General features: G+C 42.7%; 1 protein-coding gene across 4 annotated transcripts in view; it reads right to left on the minus strand.

The window, feature by feature from the left end:
• Positions 1-23,247, minus strand: part of bpifcl (BPI fold containing family C, like) — a 73,357-nt gene extending 50,110 nt beyond the window's left edge. For 2 of the 4 annotated variants that reach the window (XM_052093740.1, XM_052093738.1), the window contains exons 1-2: positions 23,175-23,247; positions 9,080-9,186 (exon numbers count right to left, since the gene is read on the minus strand). In XM_052093740.1, the coding sequence (XP_051949700.1) occupies positions 9,080-9,176 (97 nt within the window). In that variant the 5' untranslated portion in view covers positions 9,177-9,186; positions 23,175-23,247. Of the gene's footprint in view, positions 1-9,079; positions 9,187-13,288; positions 13,357-23,174 lie in introns of all 4 variants that reach the window. The other 2 variants (XM_052093739.1, XM_052093741.1) reach the window with 2 other exon arrangements.
• Positions 23,248-23,789: the final 542 nt, after the last annotated feature.

The raw sequence follows: 23,789 nt of genomic DNA on the forward strand, positions 1-23,789 counted from the left end.
CGTTATTGGTTGCTATGGTTGCTAAGGGTTTCTGACAGAAAAAAACTCTCTGAGTGGCGCCGGCGGGCTCTGGCTAGCTGCTTTTTTTTGCAAATTTATGAACATCGCCATTTGCCACTATAATGGCTAAACAAATTTCTTTAATGTGCTATTTTAAAAAAGCAAGAGTAGAGGAAGACGACACGCCACTGCCTTCATCTACCGAGTCCACCCAGCCCAGTTCTTCAGACTCGTTAACCCACAAGAAGGCTAGTCAGGTGCTGGTGGCGGCCGCTCTTGCTCCCAGGCGGCACTGCCAGTGCTCTCTCCCGGTCAGCCTGACGCGGGTTTACCCGCTGATCTAAGTGCGATTGACGAACCACCTTCACAACCCAATTTGAAGGTATTTCCCTGCACTGTCAAGAATGGAAAATCAAGGAGCTTCTCATCAAAGTGGTATGGACAGTTTTCTTGGTTGGAGTACAGTGTAATTAAGGATGCGATTTTCTGTAAAATGTGCAGACATTTTCCCAGCGGGGCTGAGAGCCCATTTGCGAGAGAGGGGTTTGTGGACTGGAAGCACCTACGACAGGCATGTGAAAAACACCAGCTGAGCAAGCCCCACTCCGTTTCACTGGATAAGTTTCAAGGCTACAGGACCAACCAAACTGCAGGCCGGGGAAATGTGTTAAATCAAATGAACCGTGATGCCGTGGACTATTCATTTATTGAAAGGAATCGGGACCATCTAAAAGTCGTTTTAGACATTGTGCTGTTTTGTGCCAAGCAGGACATCCCCCTACGTGGACACAGGGAAAATGAAGATGCTCTCAATAAAGGAAACTTTATAGAACTGTTCAAATTCATGTGCAAATATGATCCACAGATCCAAAATCGTCTAGAGCAGCTGCCCAGAAACGGAACTTTGATGAGCCCAGATATACAAAATGAGCTGCTGGAGTCCGCAGCCTCCTTGCTGTTGCGTAAAATCAAAGCAGAAGTCTGTGAAACACCGGGCACCTATTATGCTCTTATGGCAGATGAATATAAGGATGAGTCAAAGCGTGAACTGGTGGCTGTTTGTGTGAGATATGTTCACGCAGGGAAAATAAAAGAACGGGCAATCGGGTTCATGGACACAAGTGACCTGAGCGCAAGAGGTATTTCAGAAAAGATACTACAGGTGATTGAACCACTGCAACTTGACCCATCTCTGTGCGTTGGCTTCAGTTTCGACGGAGCCTCTGTTATGTCAGGAAACAAGGGAGGTGTGCATGTGATTTTGAAACGAACTTTTCCTCAAGCGTTGTATGTCCACTGCAATTCTCACCGACTGAATCTGGTACTCTGTGCAGCATCAAAGGTGTCTGGACACGTGAGCACATTTTTTGATACACTGAACAATATTCACAGTTTCATGACAGGCAGCAGCAGACACGCAAAGTTTGTGGCAGCGCAAAAGGAGCTTTATCCGGGACGCCCGCGCTTGGAACTTGAGCGATCCACAGACACGCGCTGGAGCTCCAAATCCGGAGCAGTGAGCAAAGTACTGACGTTACTCAACGTAATATTAGAAGTGCTTGCGGAGTATGCTGAAAGCAGTGGCCAGTCGAAGGTTGAGGCGCAGTCCCTGCTGCAACAAATACAAACAAAAAAGTTCTTATTTTTACTCGTCACATTTGGAAAATTATTTCAGACGAGCGATTTTGCCACACAAGGTTTACACAGCCCAACATTGTCAGTCTCTGAGTGCATTGACCTAATTGAGGGACTAAAAGACAGCTTTGCTCGGTTTAGAGACAATTCAGGGTGTGATTTTGAGCATGTAATGAAACTAACAGAAGAGTTGATGCAGAAAAATGAAATCACAAGCTGGGACATCACATCTGGGACCAGAGTGAGAAAGCTCCCGGCAAGGCTTGCAGGATCAGTTGTCACAACTAGTTTGGGGAAAGCAACAAGTGTGAGAAATGATGATGACCTAAGACACATATGGAATGACATCCTTGACAGACAGGTGACAGAGCTGGACAATCGTTTCCAAGAAGATCAGTATGGAATAATGAGGGCAGCAGCAACATTTCTCCCACATTCTAAGACTTTTGCAGAGAAGGATTCTCTGTGGGCCCCTTGTGATCACTTTCATATATTGGTTGTTGATGCTGAACTAACAGTATTTATTGAGCAACTGCGTCGGAAATTAGCCAATGGCCTGGAATTTCCATCCCTCATGGAAGTATTGGACATTTGTGCTCCTGACATATTTCCAAACCTCAACAAACTACTTCAAGTCATCATCACCCTTCCCATGACTTCTTGTAGTGTTGAGAGACTGTTCTCCACTGCAGGTAGGATAAAAACTAACCTCAGAGCATCCATGAGTACTACCCGCCTCAACAACCTGTGCCTTTTGTCCTTTGAAAAAGAACTCTGTGACTCTTTGGACTATGATGAGATCATTTCTGTTTTCAACACTAAACCCAGGCGCTTGCGTCTTGTTTTGTAGAAAGAAAACAACAAGGGGCCTTAATTTCCTTAATTTTTGCCCGTGAAGTGATTTAACTTAGTGGTGTGTTGTGTATATCTGTATGCCTTATAGGCTACATTGTTTAGTTTAAATGAGTTCTATTTTTTGGCACACCAGGCTGATTGCATTGTATATGGTTTATTTAACAGAGTGTGTTATTTATTTCAAACTGTGCTCTGCTGAGTTTTTTCATTATTTTAATTTCTTTTACTTTTAGCCTTTAGTCTATACTGGTTTGTCCAGCCTTTATTGAGCTCTGTTGATTTAACATGATGATTTAAGAACATGAAATAAAGGTGTAACTGTTTTAATAGGCTAATAATAAAAAAATATATATTTTCTACAGTCTAAGGTTTAATTATTATTTAATTCATTTTTTTTTTCTAGGAAAAACTATAGGCCCACTCACTTTTTCACTGGCCCACCCAAAATACAATTTCTGCCTACGCCACTGGTATCGAGGTCTTTGGATACAACCAAGCCCTGCACGTACTGACGCCACTGTCCCCACAAGCACACTGTGCCGCAGCCGTGCTTCAGCCTGGTCGACTGCCTCCTGGGCCCTCCACTTCCTACCTGTCCTCACCTCTATACCAGCCGAGGAGACTTTGGTGTCAGTGGACTCTCTGTACAGCAGCACCTCTCTTGCCCGGGAAACCATTAACTCCTCCTACAGGCTGCTGAAGGGGAGTTGTAGCTTGTTCTTTCTCCCATACAAGGCTATGCTGCAGAGGCTGCGTGGGAGGCCCATCCACCTACGCAGGGTGTGACTGATCTTCCTCTCAAAGCCCTCAACGGTGGTTAGGGGGACATCATAAACCAGCAGTGGCCAGAGGAGTAGTGGCAGGATGAATCCAGGTAAATCCAGGCTTTAAACTTGCCTGGCAGCCCAGACTTGTCCAATGCAGCAATCCAGGTGTGCAACTCCTTACCGGTTTCATGAAGTGTGGCTGTGTCCCTAAATGTGCTGTTGAAGACTTTTCCCAGGCTCTTAACTGACTTCTCTGTGATTGATGGAATTTGGACTCCTCCCAGGGAGAAACGGAACTTGTCGGTTACCTTTCCCTTTCTCACCACAAGGGATCGGGACTTGGCTGGTTTAAAGTCCATTCGGGCCCAGCTGATGAGGCGTTCAAAGCCTTGGAGGATCCATCTGCAGCTCGTTACAGATGTTGTGGTCACCATCAGATTGTCCATGAACACTCTGATGGGGGGCTGTCGCACACCTGACCGGGTAAGTGGGCCTCTGCATTCCACTTCTGCTGACTTAACTAGCATATTCATGGGTAAGGCAAACAAGATCACTGAGATAGTACACCCAGTGATTATTCCTTTTTCCAGCCTATGAAATGCAGATGTTGATTGTTGTTGATCCAGAGGTGACTCTCAGACTGAAACAGTTATAATAGTTTAGAATGAGGTCCCTGGTCTTGTCTATAGATATCTATCATTGTCATGATCTTTCAAATAATAATGAGTAAAACTGCATGTATTTGAAAAATGTAATGTATGAAAATGTCTGCACATGCATAAATCACCAAACTTTAGAATCGAAAGAGGACTGCAAGGTCTTAATGTGCTATTTGGGACAGGGACTTTGTTCTTGGGAGAAAAGTCAACAAAGCTACATCTGGTAAGAAACCTAATTAAGTTTTTACATTGAAACCAGTTTGAGTAAAAAGATTAGAGACTCTAGTTTCATCCAAAATTTCTTTAAATTTCATAGAATTTTTTAATCCAAAAGATGAACATTTTTGCTTTCAGAGGCTTTATATGGACATATGGAAATAAGGTGCATTTCTAACTGTTCTGAGACAGCACACTGGAGGTTAAGTCATTCACTAAATAGGGAGCAAGAGGGCATCCTATAGCTCTCTATGCACTTAAGTGCAATCACTTCTAAAATCAGATGATTTTTGGACCACTCCACATGTTTGGCAGACATGGGCCAATAATATTCAGTACATAGATTCAGAATTAAAACATTTGTTTTAACATGGTTGGCAGTAATTGGCAGAAGACCATGTAGGGTTCTACTTCTGTCAGTGGGCCTACCATCTGTGTAGCCTCAGCTTTCTGTTCTTAGCTGACAGAAGTGGAACCTGACATGGTCTTCTACTGTTGTATCCCATCCGCCTTAATGTTTGTCATATGCATTCTGAGATGTTGTTCTGCTCATTACTTTGAGTTACTGTAGACTTTGTCATTTCAAACCAGTCTGTCCATTCTCTGTTGACCTCTCTCATCAACAAGACATTTCCGTCCACAGAACTGCACCTCACTGGATGTTTTTTGTTTTTGGCACCATTCTGAGTAAATTCTAGAGACTGTTGTGTGTGAAAATCCCAGAAATATTCAAACTAGCCCATCTGACAACAGTCCAAATCACTGAGATCACATTTTCCCATTCTGATGGTTGAAATGAACATTAACTGAAGCTCCTGACCCATATCTGCATGATTTTATGCACTGCACTATTTTCCTAATAAAGGAAAGTATAAGTTGCCATCCTTTTTTATTAAAAACTAATTGCTTTAGAAATATATATATATATATATATATATATATATATATATATATATATATATATATATATAAATAAAATATATATATATATATATTTTGCTTGTTTATTAGGTGCACTAGTTACAAATCAAAATGGGAAATTGAAAATGCACACAGCAGTCATGCTCGGATCTCAGGAGGGTATAGAAGGATGCTACCAAATTAAGAATAGCTAGTCTGTTCTGATGTATAGTTAAACGCATCAAAGGACATTTCTGTGTGAAGCATTTCATGTTTCCATTGATCATGGTAAATATTAAATATTGCTGGGGTTGTAGTTGCTTGTTTTGATTATTGGGGGATGTTTGTGGAAGGTTTTTGAGACTGTTTTCTCTCCATACAAAAGCATCCATCTGACACATTAGTAGGCCTACATCAATAATTAAAAATAGCCCAGACAGCATTATGCCAGTAGAATTCAACATTTATATTCAATGATATGGAAATAAACAAACAATATTTTGACTTTTAATGCCACTTTGTATTTTCTGATTGCATATCTATTATATGTATTTGATGTACTGTATTTTAATAATCTGAATTATAATATTTATTATATATTTATCATTTTAATTTATATTTTAATTACTATCACTAAATTATCTTTATTTAGGAGCCTTTCTCAGTAAATATTGATATGTGATTCAATTAATTCAAGGCACACAGTCATATGAACATAACAATTCAAGGTTAAGGAACAAAAGCAGTTTAACAGAGATTACAAGATGCAACAATAAAGACTCAAATGATATTTGAGAATGTCTCGGTTACTGATGTAACCTCTGTTGCCTGATGGAGGGAACAAGACGTAGTGTCCCTCCTGCCACAACACTGAACCAAACGGCCGGGTCTTTGGCTCGGCTCCTCAGTGCGATACCTGATGTGTGTTTGGAGCATCACTTTTATACCTGTATGTCCGGGGGAGTGGCATGCAAATTCCACACGGCAATTTCTATTGGCCTTTTCTCAAGATCAGAGATGTCTGGGCTCCGCAGGAGCGACCCCAAGTGTCAACTCATCGACACTAGGGGAGCCCGGTTTAGAACTCACAGGTCAAGGATTGGCCACAACCCACCGCCTTTTTTGGGAATGATGAAGTAGGGGCTGTAAAATCGGCTCTGGGGCGGGCTTGTGCCACGGCTGGGCAAGTGGAAGCGGGAGCTCTGGTTCCAGGGCGCCATACCTGCCAAAGAGAACCGGTGGCCAGCAGTCGGGGTGTAGGGAACAGAGCCCAGTGACCCGTTGGGTGTGTGGCGAAACAAAATTTGCAAAGAAACAAGGATTCTCCACCCTACCCTCTGCCGAGCGCAGCTCCTGCATTAGACCCGGGTCAGGTCTACCCTCATGCAGTTCTCTGAGTGCCTTGGCTTGGTGCGCCTGCAGGAGTGCCATGGCATGCAAGGCGGAGGAGGCGTGTCCAGCGGCGCTGTAGGCCTTAGCCATCAGGGACGACGCCTACAGGCCCTTGACGGGAGCCTCAGACATTTCCGGCAGGTTGCGGCGCTTTGAGGGCACAAGTGCACTGCAACCGCTTGATCCACCAGGGGAATCGTCGAGTAGCCCCTTGCCGCCCTGCCATCAAGGGTAGTGAGAGCGGAGGAGCTCAGGGATCACGTGCTGTGAGCTCATCATGCACCTCTGGGAAAAAAAGGAACTGGGGCGGAGCGTGGCCGTGAGCGGCGCTCTTGCCCCAGGAACCAATCGTCGAGCCGTGAGGGTTCCTTGGGAGGGCGGAGGATTCCACTCCAGCCCGACACTCGTGGTTGCCCGGGCAAGCATGACCATCAGCTCCGCGTCGTCAAGGTGACTGAGCCGCCGCACGCGAGGGTGGGAGTCCAGCCGAGTCCTCAGTGTCAGACATGACAAACCCACTCTCTGATGCTGCGATCAACAGCTCATCGTCGTCAGGCACCCAGAACGAGATCACTGGTCTGCCGTGAAATAAACCGGCAACCTCGCCCCAGCACTCGGTTGAAGCATACGAGCATAACGGGGAGTGGAAGGTCTGTGGGGGAATACCTGGCGGAGAGGCTCCAAGTGAGGTCCCCATATCGCCCCCAGTGCTAACCGATCCCGCCTCATAACGTAGGTAGAAGGACTGGGGTGGCTTGCGCTCTTACGAGGGCGAGCCGCGACGCAACTTAGCCATGGTCATGTCCTCGCAGTGAGGACATGAACCATCCACGAATGCTGACTCCGTGTGGGTGGCACCTAGACACGAAAGGCAGCGATCATGGCCATCAGACGGGGAGAGACATCGACTGCAACCAGGAAATAAACACAAACGAATAGACATCTTGAAAAAGACGCTTTCCGTTTGCGACACAGAGAAAATAAAACTCTTTTGTGTTATATATATGTATATACACTCACCTAAAGGATTATTAGGAACACCTGTTCAATTTCTCATTAATGCAATTATCTAATCAACCAATCACATGGCAGTTGCTTCAATGCATTTAGGGGTGTGGTCCTGGTCAAGACAATCTCCTGAACTCCAAACTGAATGTCAGAATGGGAAAGAAAGGTGATTTAAGCAATTTTGAGCGTGGCATGGTTGTTGGTGCCAGACGGGCCGGTCTGAGTATTTCACAATCTGCTCAGTTACTGGGATTTTCACACACAACCATTTCTAGGGTTTACAAAGAATGGTGTGAAAATGCCTTGTTGATGCTAGAGGTCAGAGGAGAATGGGCCGACTGATTCAAGCTGATAGAAGAGCAACTTTGCCTGAAATAACCACTCGTTACAACCGAGGTATGCAGCAAAGCATTTGTGAAGCCACAACATGCACAACCTTGAGGCGGATGGGCTACAACAGCAGAAGACCCCACCGGGTACCACTCATCTCCACTACAAATAGGAAAAAGAGGCTACAATTTGCAAGAGCTCACCAAAATTGGATAGTTGAAGACTGGAAAAATGTTGCGTGGTCTGATGAGTCTCGATTTCTGTTGAGACATTCAGATGGTAGAGTCAGAATTTGGCGTAAACAGAATGAGAACATGGATCCATCATGCCTTGTTACCACTGTGCAGGCTGGTGGTGGTGGTGGTGTAATGGTGTGGGGGATGTTTTCTTGGCACACTTTAGGCCCCTTAGTGCCAATTGGGCATTATTTAAATGCCACGGCCTACTTGAGCAGTGTTTCTGACCATGTCCATCCCTTTATGGCCACCATGTACCCATCCTCTGATGGCTACTTCCAGCAGGATAATGCACCATGTCACAAAGCTCGAATCATTTCAAATTGGTTTCTTGATCATGACAATTAGTTCACTGTACTAAAATGGCCCCCACAGTCGCCAGATCTCAACCCAATAGAGCATCTTTGGGATGTGGTGGAATGGGAGCTTCGTGCCCTGGATGTGCATCCCACAAATCTCCATCAACTGCAAGATGCTATCCTATCAATATGGGCCAACATTTCTAAAGAATGCTTTCAGCACCTTGTTGAATCAATGCCACGTAGAATTAAGGCAGTTCTGAAGGCGAAAGGGGGTCAAACACAGCATTAGTATGGTGTTCCTAATAATCCTTTAGGTGAGTGTATATAGACAGGTATATATAAATATATATAAACAAAGTTATTGACTCTGATTTTCTTTGATTTTCTGCTGCTGAAGCACCCAGGGGTGTTTGCTCAGCACAACCGTAGTGTGCAAGGGGGAGGACCGCTGGAAAGCACTGTAGATGTCCCACAGCGTACAGAGATGAATGGAGGCGGCAGAGGAATTCAGCTCTGTGAACTTGCTCGCTCGGCTCTGAAGAAGATATCTGATGTTTGTTTGCAGCGTCACTCATTTATACCCGTATGTACGGGGGAGTGGCATGCAAATTCCACACGCCAATTTCCATTGGCCTTTTCTCAAATCAGAGATGTCTGGGTTCCGCAGGAGCTACCCCAAGTGTCATCTCATCGACACAACGTCGAGCGAGTGACAGTTAGGGAAATATTAGATGAATGAATGCAGTGTCCCTGGTGTTTTGTGTATGTGGAGATCTTACCGTCTGTCAGACCCTTGTCTGATAGAGCAACTTTAAATGCAGGATAATCTGCAAGTGTGTGTTTGAACATCAGCAGGAAGAAAAGAATCAGATGCATCCTTCAATTCCTGCACACAAACACAAAATATACCCATTAAACATCTGTTGATTTAGTTTTATCACAAAACATAATTTGTCAGATATTCTCAATAAAATTATGGCAAAAGATCTCAGAGGCCTAAAAAGTATCACATTGGAGACATTAATTGTTTTGTTGTGTGTGTATTATTATTTTTTATTTTTTTCAAAAACAATATCTAATCAACATCACATAATGTGTCAAATATTATGAAGAACGCTGATGGAGAACAACCTTCTCCAAAACTATGGAAAGAAAAGAAAGTTTTGAGATGGGCTGATAATTATTTAAAACATAAGGATCAAGGTTTTCCTTTTTAAGCAAGGGCTTGACCACAGCATGTTTAAAACGTCTAGGTTACTATTGTAACCTCCGTTCCCTGATGGAGGGAACGAGACGTTGTGTCGAATAAGCAACACTAGGGGTCTCTCTTGAGAGCCTCTCGCATCTCTGAACTTGAGAAAAGGCCAATGAGAAATTGGCAGACATAATTCGAGAAGCCGAGAATGATGTTCAGCCGTAACAGTGGCTCTGTTCAGCGACGTGTCCGGGAGGACACAACGTCTCGTTCCATCAATCATGGAACGGAGGTTACAATAGTAAACTATACGTTCCCCGTCTGTCACTCACTTCGACGTTGCATCGAAGAAGCGACACTAGGGGTCAATTTTTAATCATGCCAATCAGGATGTGAGTGGCGGGCAGCGATTTGAGTCTCTACTGGCTCCAAAGGAGGAGATGGCGGGCGAGTTGTGACATGTGACGGGAGCGCTCGCCACCTTGACGATTTATGTATGCTACCATCGCAGTGCTGTCTGAAAGGATCAAGACGTGCTTGCCCCGAATTAGTGGAAGGAACCTCTGTAGGGCAAGAAATACAGCCAGCAACTCTACGCAGTTGATGTGCCAAGGCAGCGTGGGCCCTTTCCAGGAGCCCTTGCCTGTTGCACACAGCGCCCCAACCCTGTTTGTCGAGGGGACACCTGCATTAAGGGGACTCCTGTCCGTAGAAAACAGAGGTCTGTCCAGGATTTGAATCTGGCGGCAGGCGGGGGTGACAACCCCAGCGGCACGACTGCCATGGAGGATGCCATATGCCCCAGGAGCTTCTGGAAATGTTTTTAGAGGAAACGCCGTGCCTGGCTTGAACAAGGTGAGCCATTTCAGCACTGACTGCACGCACTCGTTAGTGAAGCACGCTATCATTGAGACTGAGTCTAACTCCATGCCGAGAAAAGAGATGCTCTGAACTGGGGCGAGCTTACTCTTTTCTCAGTTGTGCAAGGCCTGGTTGAAAACTCACAAGTTCAAGATCGGTCGTAAGCCGCCGCCTTTCTTAGGTACGATGAAGTAAGTGCTGTAAAGACCCTTCTTCATCTCGGCTGGAGGGACAGGCTCTATCGCATCTTTAAGTAGAAGGAATGCGATCTCCGCACGCAGGGTGTTGGCGTCTTCGCCGTGCACCAAGGTAAAGCGGACGCCGGCAAAAAAGGTGGCGGGGGCCGAGTTGGATGGTCCTAGCCAACTAGCGCGATGGGTTGGGAAGTGAAAGCCATGCGTCCAAGCTCCGTGCGAGGGGCACTAAGGGGATGATAATTTTCGGCATACCTTGCGAGGCTTTGCAGCAGGGCAGGTCAGCCTACCGGGTCCTCGAGAACGTTTGGGAGACGGGGGGCGTGCGCTTCCTGCGGGGCGCTCGATGCAGGTTGAAGCAGAGCTGCCTGACGTTTGGAAGCCGCAGGGGGATGCCCTCAGTGAGCAGACGGAGCAAGGCCCACACTGGTATGGCAGTGGGGCATGATGTGGCCTCCATCTGTTTCTTCACCGCTGAGAACTGCTGGGCGAAGTCGTCAACGGTGCCACCGAATAGGCCGAGCTGGGAGACGGGGGTGTTTGAGAAAGCGTACTTTGTATCGTGACCAGGTCCAGCCTTAGATGACACTTCTGGATCACAATGGTGGCCATCGCCCATCCGAGACCCGGCGCTGTGACCTTCATGGCCCCGTGGGGCGCGATCGGTCATTGAGTGCAGTTTCCTGCAGCACATCAGGAACAGGACTACCCAAGTGCAGATCATCAAGTGCCTTTGCCTGGTGGATTGCAGGGGGGCCATGGCATGCAGGGTGGAGACAGCTTGGAGCTGCTCCACCGTCGAGGGTAGTGAGAGCGGATGAGCGAGGAAGCCGGTTTCGGGCAGTGAAAGGTGGACATCTGCGTGTACGTCTGACGAGCAGACCCGGAGTTGGCAGCCCAGTCTAGTCATCAGCATCAGACGCCGCTACGACGCTCTCCGATGCAGCGACGAAATCATCATCCAGTTCGCGGGGTCTGAGGGAGTAAACAGACTCAGATAGTGGTTTGTGGGGATTTACCCGGTGAAACCAAGCCTGCTGTATGCCCCAAATCACCTTCATCGCCAGCCACGCCGGCCCCGATCTCGTAGGAAGGAGTCGAGGCTCGGGGGGCAGCTGAAGTGGCTTTCTCCCATTTTGAGGGAAGAAAGCCGTGACTGCAACGTTGCCATGGCTATATTTTCGCACTGAGAACATGAACCATTCATAAAATGCTGCCTGCTTGTCATCGCAGCCCAGGCACACAAGGCAGCTCTTATGACCGCCAGAAGAGGAGAGAAATTCGACTGCATGCAGGAACTACACAGGGGCAGAAAAACATCTTTAAAAAGACACGTCCTGAAAAGGACGTTCAAAGCCAGGTATGTATTGCTCTTTTAGAGAAATAAACTCTTTTAGGAAAACATTCTCTTTTAAAAGCAACATCAAAGCGCCCAGGGGCAAAGCTGCGCTGCAGTGCAGAGAAGGTGAAAGCCGCTGACATGCGCCGTAGATCCAACAGCATACAATCTTAGAGATGAAGTCTTGTGAATAGCAGCTCGCTGATCACACAACTGGTCGGCTTAGAAGAAAATGTCCTGAATGTACAGACGCATTTCCCTCCCTTTATACCCGTATGCCTGGGGCGGGACATGCAAATTCTGTCTGCCAATTTCTCATTGGCCTTTTCTCAAGTTCAGAGATGCACGAGGCTCTCAAGAGAGACCCCCATTGTCGCTTCTTCAACACAACGTCAAAGTGAGCGACAGACAGGGAACTGGATGTACCATTAATTAGGCAACTGTTTACTATAGACAGTATGCTGGGCCAGTAGTGTCCAGACCTTCCAAAAGAATATAAGGAGGAATAATGTCCATGGAACAGCAAGCAGGCTTCATAGGAGGCTTCATAATGGAGTGGTGGTGGCGTAGTGGGCTAAAGCACATAACTGGTTGTTCTGTACCCGTTTCACAGTATGTGTCTAAGTTAATTTGTTCCGGAACTGCCATCTAGTGGACCTTAAAGAAACTACAGGTTTTATAGCAGGAAGTGCAGCTAGGCACATGGCTGATTCATGTTGCTCCGTCTGAGTGTTTTATTTTTTCGTGGATAATCCTCATCAATCCTTGCTTTGGAAGTTTGAAGAGCTATAGCTGTAAGTTTTCTTTATGTAATTGCTTTGAGTATTTCAAAAGTATATTTTGACATTAACATGTAAAGTTATTAGAAAGTGTAATTTAAGCATGTGATATGCTATCTTAAGTTTCAATGTAAATAGTGAATATTCTAGGAAATACACAAGTAATCTATTTTGATATGCATATTTGTTTGATATCAACAGTATTATGGTAATCTGTGTATTATTATTTGTGTTATTTGAAGCTATGTTTATTCATGAGTCTAATTGAAGATTGTATTTCTTTCTTTTAGTTTCACTCTGATCCATCGTAATGTTGTGACATCAAGATTTAATAAATGCTAGAACTTCAACTTGCATTTTTATGATTATAATGGATGGAGTTTAACTTGTTGTCAAACTTCGTAAAGATAATACATGAAGGGAGGACAGTAAACTGGTAATCAGAAGGTTGCTGGTTTGATCCCCAGGGCCACCACCATTGTGTCCTTGAGCAAGGCACTTAACTCCTGGTTGCTTTGGGGGGATTGTCCCTGTAATAAGTGCACTGTAAGTCACTTTGGATAAAAGCATCTGCCAAAATGCATAAATGTAAATGCATAAATACAAAGTACAATATCTACCAAATTAGAGGGTGATACTGGCTCAAATTTAGTCAAATGAGATGAAGATGATGTTGTCTCCAAAAAATCTAATGCAGGGGATGAGAAACCAGAAGATATTATGACATCAATCTTATTAAAAGTTTTTAAAAAATCTTCACAAGCTGCAGGGGTTGGATCAGAAAATGAGGTGATTTCTGGATGAAGAACACTTTTAATTGTTTTGAATAACACTTTCGGACAATGAGCATTTTTGGAAATTAGATCTGAAAAATGATTTCCTCTGGCAGTCTTAACAGTATGCTGACAGTTAATCATGTGGTCCCTCAGGATTTCAAAAGAAACTTGAATTTATTTTTTTGCCATTTAGTCTCAGCCTTCCGCCACTGCTGTCTAAGAGCATGAGTATTATAATTAAGCTAGGGTTGTGCGCTAGTTTTAGGTTTCTTAATTTAAAAGGAGCTATAGAGTCCAGGATATCACAACAGACTGAGTTAAAAATTCAAACTAGCTCATCGGAACCAAAACAGAGAGGGGGAAACTCAACAGTACAGGCATGTGGAGAAGGAACAACAAAATGCTTGGCTGTTCCTGAATTAATAGAACGAACAAAACAACCAACAGGCCTGGAGTTCAGTAATGGACTAGAGAGAACAGTTTTACATATCTCCTATGTCTAAATTAAAAACAGGAAGGCCTATTGATAAAATCAGATCAAGTTTCACCTTGATGATGTGTACAACCCAAAACTGACAAAATGTATACTTATAAATTCAAAACTACCACTATAAAAACAAATAAGAAAATCAAGACAGAACCAATGGCGAATTCTATCATGGGTTTTTGGACTACAACCTCAACAGCTCTGTTCATTGAGATGCTATAAAGTGATCAACCCATGACTATACAGTAACTTATCCAATTTTTTTTTTATATTTGTTCTTTTTTGGAGGGATTTTCTCCCCTTTTCACCCCAATTTGGAACACCCAATTCCCAATGCGCTCTAAGTCCTTGTGTTGGCTTAGTGACTTGCCTCAACCCGGGTGACGGAGGAGGAATCTCAGTTGTCTCAGTGTCTGAGATCATCAATCTGTGCATCTTATCATGTGGCATGTTGAGGGCGTTAACGTGGGAGACCTAGCATTTGTGGAGACTTCACGCTATTCTCCGCGGCATCCACGCACAACTCACCACGCACCCCACCGAGAGCGAGAACCACATTATAGCGACCACAAGGTTACCCCATGTGACCCTATGTTAACTGTAAAATATACAGTAAAATGTTTTAATATATTTTAAAAGACAATACAGTAGTTTTTGCAATAAAATTATGTAAAAATGTAATTATTTAAATGTAAAAAGTAAGATTTTCCTCTATAATTAATGGTAAAAAGAACAAGAGAGTACATGTACTTTTTACAGTAAATTATTGTTAAAATTACAGTAAAAAAAAAACAGTAATCGGGCGTACCCACAATTCCCTGCATGACCCATCATATTTGATGATATTTGATGGGAATAGTTCTGTTTCTTCTTATTTGTAATATCAGTTATGTGCATTGGGGTGTTCTGTGTTATAGTTCATGTTTACTGTATTATTTTAATTTCACATGTGTTATCCTGATGATGTTTAGTGTTTGTGTGAGTGACACTGAGCGCTGTCTCTACATGTTTATTGATCATTACTCCTGGAACAGACACTATTGATGAACATCATGTCCTCATGTGCCCTTCTGTCATTTTTACTGTGATTAACAATACATTAGAAAGTGAAAAGAAAATTTTGACAGTTTCAGAAGGCATGTTTATAAAAACATTTACTGTAAATTTAACATAATTATTATTATTTTTTTACAGTGCCAGTGTGGTCATGTAAATTACAACCATTTTAAACTGTAAAATGTACAGGTTGTTCTGTAAAGTGGTTTACATTTTAACTATTTTTTACATAATTATTCTGGCAACCACAGCTGCCAGATTGTTTTTGTAAAAACAACAGGATTTTTTTACAGTGTACCCTCCCTAGCAACCGGGACAATTGGTTGCTTAGGAAGCCTGACTGGAGTCTCAGCATGCCCTGGATTCGAATTTGTGACTCCAGGTGTGGTAGTCAGTGTCTTTACTTGCTGAGATACCCAGGCCCCCTAAATATTTGTTCTTGATTTAACTTTGTTCATGTCAACTAAGACATGTATTGATCTTGATGTCTGTGTTTAGCTCACATAAGATCACTTCTGTCACCTCTGACTGCTGGAAAGTCACTTCCTTAAATTATGCAGAAGTGAAAGGGCAAGATGTATTTACAGATCTGATTCTGAGACCAGAGGGAGTTATATATTTATATAGCAATGTGTTTATGGCCACAGTCAGGTTTCAGTACTGCATTCCAACAGATAATGTCTGAAACATGAAATGTAAATAAAAAAAAGAGCCTTTTTATCATTTTCTAGCAGTTATTGGGCCCTAATTTAAGGGTGGCTTCACATATAGTACGATTTAAGTGAACCAAACCCAGTTGGGTTAAAGTGAATCAGAAAGGGAACCTGCTGAAATGACCTCAGTGCTTTTGGTGTTCACAATGTAAGTGGACTTAAAAGAGGATCCAGTTTATTTTTTGGTCCCATTCACATTATTGTGGTCTCAGACCCCTTGTTGTTCACACCACAGCTCCTTAAGAACTCAGACCCCACTGCAACTAGGGCTGTCACGATTATGACATTCGGCTGACAATAATTGTTCATAAATTATTGCAATTATTATGATAAGAGATTGTCATACTTTTAAGTTGTACGTATGCTTATGACAGATAGGCCTACACTTTCAGTAGTAATTTATTGATATTTAACTTAATAATAAATTAAAATGGGGCTATATGATTACTTCTAAGACTTTAAAAAATAGACTATTTCATAAAAAAGTATTGCACAATTGTTCTCACGTTAGGTTTAGTCTCTCTGATAAAACCTACAAGCCCTTATTTCGCATGAAGGAAAACATTTGAATTCCTATTTGAAAATATGTTTCTTCATCTCGAGAGTAATGGAGCAAGCAAGCGTCTCCTCCTGTGTGTCATTTACATTGTGTTTATGAGCCAAGTACATTTGCCATTGAGCAAATAAAATTAAATTGAAACTATAAAAATCCTTGTTTGTATTTTCGTGGGAGTTTGGCATGAACTTCCGTAGAGAGTACACCCATCAGAGCACTTTAAAGTTGTTCATCTTACTGCGCTGCTCTGAATACGGATGGTCCTTTCATATTAGGTGCTCAAATAATACAACAATAACAGAATATGAGACTGGAATATGAAGTATGTAATGCAGCTATGTATGGCATATGGTACTTATGTCATAAAATGCAAAGCGGACTGGTACCTCTTCGCATGCATATCACATAATTCAATCAAACGCAAAAGGACCCAAACGACACTCAGACAACCTCCTGAGGGATCGAGGTATCTTCAATCAATCAATCAAATCACTTTGTCACGCGACCCTATACACAAGTGCAACAGTAGGTGAAAGTCTTGTGTGCAGTTCCGAGCAACATAGCAGTCATGACAGTGACGAGACATAAACCAATTACAATAAACAACATATTTACACAACAAAATTTACATATCAAATGTACGCATACTTACACAACACAATACTAATATACAATGTACAGATAACAATACACACAATATAGAATACACATACAATAAAAATAAAAAATAAGAGTATATAAAAAATATATATACAGTAGTTATATTGTGAGGAGAATATATTTGACAGTCCAGTGTGAGGTAATAAGATGAAGATTAAGAAGATTAATAAAGTGTAGTGCTGATTGTTGATCGTGAGAGATCAAGTGTTCAAAAGTCTGATTGCTTGGGGGAAGAAGCTGTCATATAGTCGGCTGGTGCGGGTCCTGATGCTGCGATACCGCCTGCCTGATGGTTAGGTGGTGTAGTGGTCTAAGCACATAACTGGTAATCAGAAGGATGCTGGTTCGAACCCCACATCCACCCCCATTGTGTCCTTGATTAAGGCACTTAACTCCAGGTTGCTCCGGAGGATTGTCCCTGTAATAAGTGCACTGTAAGTCGCTTTGGATAAAAGCGACTGCCAAATGCATAAATGTAAATGTAATGATGGTAGCAGTGAGAGCAGACCATGACTCAGGTGGCTGGAGTCTCTGATGATCCTCCGAGCTTTTTTCACACCGCCTGTTATATATGTCCTAGAGCAGGGGTACCCACACTTTTTGGTGTGATGATCTACTTTTAAATGACCAACTCAATAAGATCTACCAACTAATAAAAACACAGTTTCATTTAAAATAAGAAAATGCTTGTTGGGACTACTGCATGTATCCCTACATGGAATTCATCTTCTAATTAATAAAAAAATATATAACAATGTTCAATGTTGATATCATTCAGTTTTAAAACTATACGCAAAACACCTACAGCACAATAGATTACAATAGCCAGGGCATTTATCTTATTCTGATGACTTGCACTGAATGGAATCAGACAGTTTTGCCTAATCCGGGCAGTAGCATTGAAATTTCGTGCTCTGTTCTCAGAAGTCCTTGGAAGGCACGTATGTGCGAACCTAGTTGTCATGGCAACTGAATAAACAAAACCTCGCCTGGTCAATATTTATTCGTCAAGTGCAAGTCAGACAGAAACTAAAAGAAGGAAAGACATTATTTATTTTTATTAAAATTTAACTAAAATACATTTAAATTTTGTGTGATCTACCAGCATTGCCTTTGCGATCGACTGGTAGATTGCGATCGACGTATTGGGCACCCCTGTCCTAGAGGGAGAGATGCTCACCTCCGATGATGTGTCTGGCAGATCGCACCACCCTTTGCAGGTCTTTGCGGTTGTGGGTGGTGCTATTGTTGTACCAGGCGGTGATGCAGCCAGTCAGGATGCTCTCTACAGTGCTGGTGTAGATCCGAGGATGTGTTGGTTCATTCCAAACTTCCTCAGCCGTCTCAGGAAGAAGAGGCGCTGGTGAGCCTTCTTCACAACGGCCTCAGTGTGGATGGACCATGTGAGTTCCTCAGTAACATGGACACCGAGGAACTTGAAGCTGCTGACTCTCTCCACCAGTGCTCTATTAATGGTGATGGGGCTGTGTTTTCTCCTGAAGTCCACTACAATCTCCTTGGTCTTACTGACGTTGAGGGAGAGGTTGTGCTCCTGACACCAGCATGTCAGAGTGTGCACCTCCTCTCTGTTTCATAATTGTCAGTGATCAGACATACCACTGTCGTATCGTCAGCAAACTTAATGATGGCATTGGAGCTATGTGTTGCCACACAGTCATGTGTGTACAGGGAATACAGGAGTGGGCTGAGAACACAGCCCTGCGGGGCTCCAGTGTTGAGGGTCAGTGATGAGGAGATGTTGCGGCCCATTCTAACCACCTGACGACTGCCTGACAGGAAGTCCAGGATCCAGCTGCACAGCGAGCTGTTTAAGTCCAGAGCCCGGAGTTTCTCATCAAGCTTGGAGAGCACTATGGTGTTGAATGCTGAGCTGTAGTCTACAAACAGCATTCTGACATATGTGTTCCTTTTTTCCAGGTGGGAGAGAGCAGTGTGTATTGTAGATGCAATGGCATCATCAGTGGAGCGGATGTTGCGTTAGGCAAACTGCAATGGGTCCAGAGAGGTGGCAGCACAGAGCAGATGTGGTCTCTAATTAACCTCTCAAAGCATTTGCTGATAATGGGGGTCAAAGCAACAGGATGCTAGTCATTTAGGCAAGTGATTTTGGCTTGCTTCAGTACAGGCACTGGTTGACTTTTTGAAGCATGTGGGGACTACAGACAGGGAGAGGGACAGGTTGAAAATGTCCGTAAAAACACCAGCCAGTTGGTTCACACACGCTCTGATGATGTGGCCCGGAACGCCGTCTGGACCCGTGGCTTTAAGGATGTACTAATAGTTTGAACAAGATGTGAAAATTTTAAGATCTCGTACACCCGTCGGAAGGATCGGGTTACATCCGCAACAGAGACGGAGAGTGAACCAACCACTGTAGCTTCGGCCGCGAGTGCTCTTTCCACGAGGGCGGTGTTGTTGTCCTCGAAAAGAGCATAAAATGTATTAAGCTCATCCGGGAGAGAGGCAGCAGTGTTCACGGCGGAGTCTTTATTCCCTTTGTAGTCCGTGATGTTAATTCCCTGCCACATAATTCTAGAGTTGAACTGTCCTTAAATTTTGTGCCTGTACTGGCATTTGGCTGCTCTGATAGAGTTATGGAGGGCATAACTGGCTTGTTTATGCTCCTCCCCGTTCCCGGAAGTAAAAGCGGAGGTCCGGCGTTTTAAGTGCCACGTGAACATCGCCGTTAACCCATGGTTTCTGGTTGGGGTAGATCCGTATTGTTTTTGTTGGCACAATGTCCTCTACGCACTTCCTGATGAAACACGTTACACTCTCAGCGTAAACCTCGATGTCATCATCAGAGGCGGACCGGGACATCTCCCAGTCTGCGTGATCAAAACAGTCTTGTAGCATAGAGTCTGATTGGTCTGACCAGCACTGGATCGTTCTGAGTGTGGGTGCTTCCCGTTTCAGTTTCTGCCTGTAAGCGGGCAGAAGCAGAATGGAAGAGTGGTCTGATTTGCCAAATAGTGGGTGGGGAAGGATTTGTAGCCATTCTGGAAAGGAGAATAGCAATGGTCCAAAACCCGGTCCCCTCGTGTGTTGAAGCTGATATGTTGGTGGTATTTTGGTGCAATTGTTTTAAAATTGGCTTCCAATGAACGCGGCCTCAGAGTGCGCGGTTTCCTACTCACTTGTGCTCCCATACAGTTCCTTGAGTGCCTGGTCTGTGTTGGCTTGTGGGAGAATGTACACAGCAGTGATAATGACCGCTGTGAATTCCCTCGGTAGCCAGAATGGTCGACACAGAAGTATGAGATATTCCAGATCAGGAGAGCAGAAAGACTTGAGTCTGGAATCTCCGAAGACATCCAGGTTTCCGTTAGGCAGATAATGCAGCAATCTCTTGTCTCTCGTTGGAAAGAGATTCGCACTCTCAGCTCGCTGAACATTTGCAAGTAGTATACTGGGTAGCTGGGGTCGATTTGTATGACGTTTTACTCTGATGAGAACGTCGGCTCTTTTTCCCCTTTTCCTTCTGCATTTCTGCGGCCGGGCAGCCCAGACAAAGGGCTCCGCTGGCGTGTTTGTAAACAGCGAGTCGGCATTGAGGAATTTGAAGTCCGGTTTTCGGTGTGTAATTGCAGAACCAATGTCCAAAAGTGTTTGTCTGTTGTATACAATAAGCCAGACAACATCCAAGACAAAAAATAAAAAAACTGTAAACAAAACAAACAAGAAACTGCAGTGCTGTTTCAGAGCTCACAGTGCAGCAGCCATACTCAGCGCCATCTTGAGTCCACATCCACACCTTTGCACACACTTCACTTCTACCGGTTGATATTGATTTTGCAAAATGTTATTAATTTATTGAAACCAAAAAATGTAATACACTTCAACTGAAACAGAATTATAATCAAAATAACAAAGTGTTAAAAATCATATCAAATCCTAATATTTTAGTCTCTCCAGCTTCTTCCACCAGCCCATTTTGCAGACTTAAAATCACTCTGAGACAACAGGCGGAAAAATACCATTACAAATTAGATCACAAATACGATTGTAAAAATAAATATAATAATTATAATAATAATAACAATAATTGAAAATAAACCATGACCTAAAGATAGTTTAACACTTTTTTTTTCATTAAACGCATACAAGAGTGATCATCATGGACATAATTTGATGTTCCACTTTATTTTTAGAGATTTGAGATGCACTTTGTTAACACCTGCTGGTGGAATCTCCAAACTTCAAACCAGGAGCAGAGTTTAGACTTTGCGCTGAAAACAGTATTGTTTTTGAAATGTCAATTACCTATTTCTCTGGAAAAGCAAACTTTATTAACATACAATACACCCGTTTGCACACATACACCCACAGATACCGCAAACACTTTCATCCATTCATCCATGAAAATTGCACTGAGAATTAGTGCTCTAACGAGAATTGGATAAGATGTTGTAGCACAGTTATAGTGTGCAGTACTGTGGACTAAAATGCGGATCATCTTTGCTTTGATACAAAATGCATTGAATGAGCACACATTTGTTGTATATGTTATATTAAATACTGTATGTTGTATGGATATGCAAAGACACTTTTTGTTTAACAGTATTCAAATTACTGAAGTTACATTTTATGTATGTTGAATTTACCCTATGAAAAAGTAAAGAATATTGATAGATAAAATTACACTTGTACTGTTAAGTACTGCAGTGCATGCAACACATTTACAGTATATTTTGTAAAGGAATTCGGTCTCTGTAAAATCCAGAATACTTCAGACAATGTTCCTTTCAAGGCCGAAATCTAAAAAATGGTTGGTCAAGATGATGGGTGGCAAGTTAGTCTACTCGTCACCCATCTTCCCGGGCAGCTATTTTCTATGGATACAAGGGGCATGAAAGCACAGCTCCTATCCACAGCAATGGGGAAAGGCTGAAATCTCAAAAATGGTTGATCAAGATTACAATAATAATAAAAAAAACTGTCTGAAATATGACAACAATAGTATCAATTTGTGCTTCTCCAGCTCAGATAATGCTAAAAACAGTTTTACTGGAGTTTACTGACATATCTCTGATTGTAACAGATTATTGGCTCTTTTATCTTTAAGGCGGGATTTTCTTGTAACGAACCCCGCTCCTCTAGTTCACCCCGCTTCATCGAGCTCACAGGCTCGCTCCCCGAGCTCACACGCTCACTCCCAATCACCCCCCTCTGGCTCTCATGCACGCTCCCAATCACCAGAGTATTAGTTTCACCTGTACTCGTCCCAATCACCTGGTTATTCGTTTCACCTGCACCGCTCGTTTTCTCCCCTATATATATCACAACCCTTTCGTTTCACTCTTGTTTCTTATTGTTTAGTTTACCCCTTCGCTTTGCCAGCTCTAGTGTTCCCCTAGCTCCCCTGTCTATTCAACTCGCTTGTTTACCCGTTCTGCTATTCTGACTTCCTCGGCTTCGACCTTACGCTTTCCTCGACCACTCTTTTGTAGTTTTGCCCCGTTGCCACATCCTGATTCCCTGGCTTCGACCTTACGCTCCCCTCGACCACTCTCTTCTGGATTTGCCCTATTTGTACTTTTGCTTTGCCTGCAATAAACGCAGTTTGACTATACATTGTGACTGTCTCTTCTTGTGCGGGTTACATTTCTTTTCTAAATCCACCATATTGTGAGTTCCAATTTCTTCCATAGATTTTAATAAAAGCAGTCTGTCTCGATAAAAAAAAATCCTTCCTGTGGATCTATAATCTAGTCTTTGTAATGTCATTGTGTTATGAATGAAAGTATTTTGGCAATATAGTGGCATGACAACTATAGTAACTTACAAACTAATAGTTTGTACAAGATGGGAAAATTGTAAGATCTTGTACACCTTGGCTGATCAGATTTTTAGACTAACCAATCATATATGCTTCCCATGTTATGTTCCAAACCCTGATATTTTTTTCTTCCATAGTACACAGTTATTTTCACATTAAAATAATATTTAGGTTTAAGATTTGGATAATGGAAAATAACTTCAAAGTACATTCTTTTCTTGGACACTTGAATGCTTCTTAATGAGCACAAAATCACTTCATCCTCCAGAATGATATAGACAACATCAACTTTTAACAAGGATTATCTGCCATTTGATGAGCCACTATCAATATATCAATTAAGTCATCTAAAGCAGCTCACAGTGCATTCAATGTGTACATTTTATTTAATATTTTATTTTATTTATTTAATTATATATTTTACACATTATAAATAATATGAAACTGATAGAGCATACCTCAAAACATTGAGCTCAGCTATAGATGTCTGTCAGGGAAGGAGTCTCTATGTGAATGTTTCCTTAAAGTCACTTTCAAATGAACACATTCAGTTCCTGCTTTGGGTGTGCATGTTCATGAATATTTGCATTGAATCATTTAGCAGATGATTCTATCCAAAGCATAAGCATTTATCATAGAGCAATCAAAGTTTCTGTATTTGCTGACTCAAACATCCTCAAACCATTTTTAAACAATAAAAACTAATGTTTATTTAAACACCAAAAAGGTTTGTGGGCAACCTATGATTTTAATTATCATTCATATCAAATGCATGAAATATATAGTTAACACATCCATACGGTCTCCTAATGAATTGATGAAGTGTTGTATATTTTATATAAAATGTCTCTTCCTTCCATGAGAGTGAAAATAACAGCTGGCAAACACACAGTTATCTGAATTTTTCTTCATTGCTTAAAAAACAAATGTGTAAAACCCTCATGACTGATGTCATTTTTATTGGTGCATGTGCAAATAAGCACATTACAGAGCATGCTTTTTACTGGATATTATTCACATGTTATAAATACCCATTTATGTTATGTAAATGATTTTACTGTTCTAATCTCACA

Source organism: Xyrauchen texanus, chromosome 27 (assembly GCF_025860055.1).
Source record: "Xyrauchen texanus isolate HMW12.3.18 chromosome 27, RBS_HiC_50CHRs, whole genome shotgun sequence".
NCBI lineage: Eukaryota > Metazoa > Chordata > Actinopteri > Cypriniformes > Catostomidae > Xyrauchen > Xyrauchen texanus.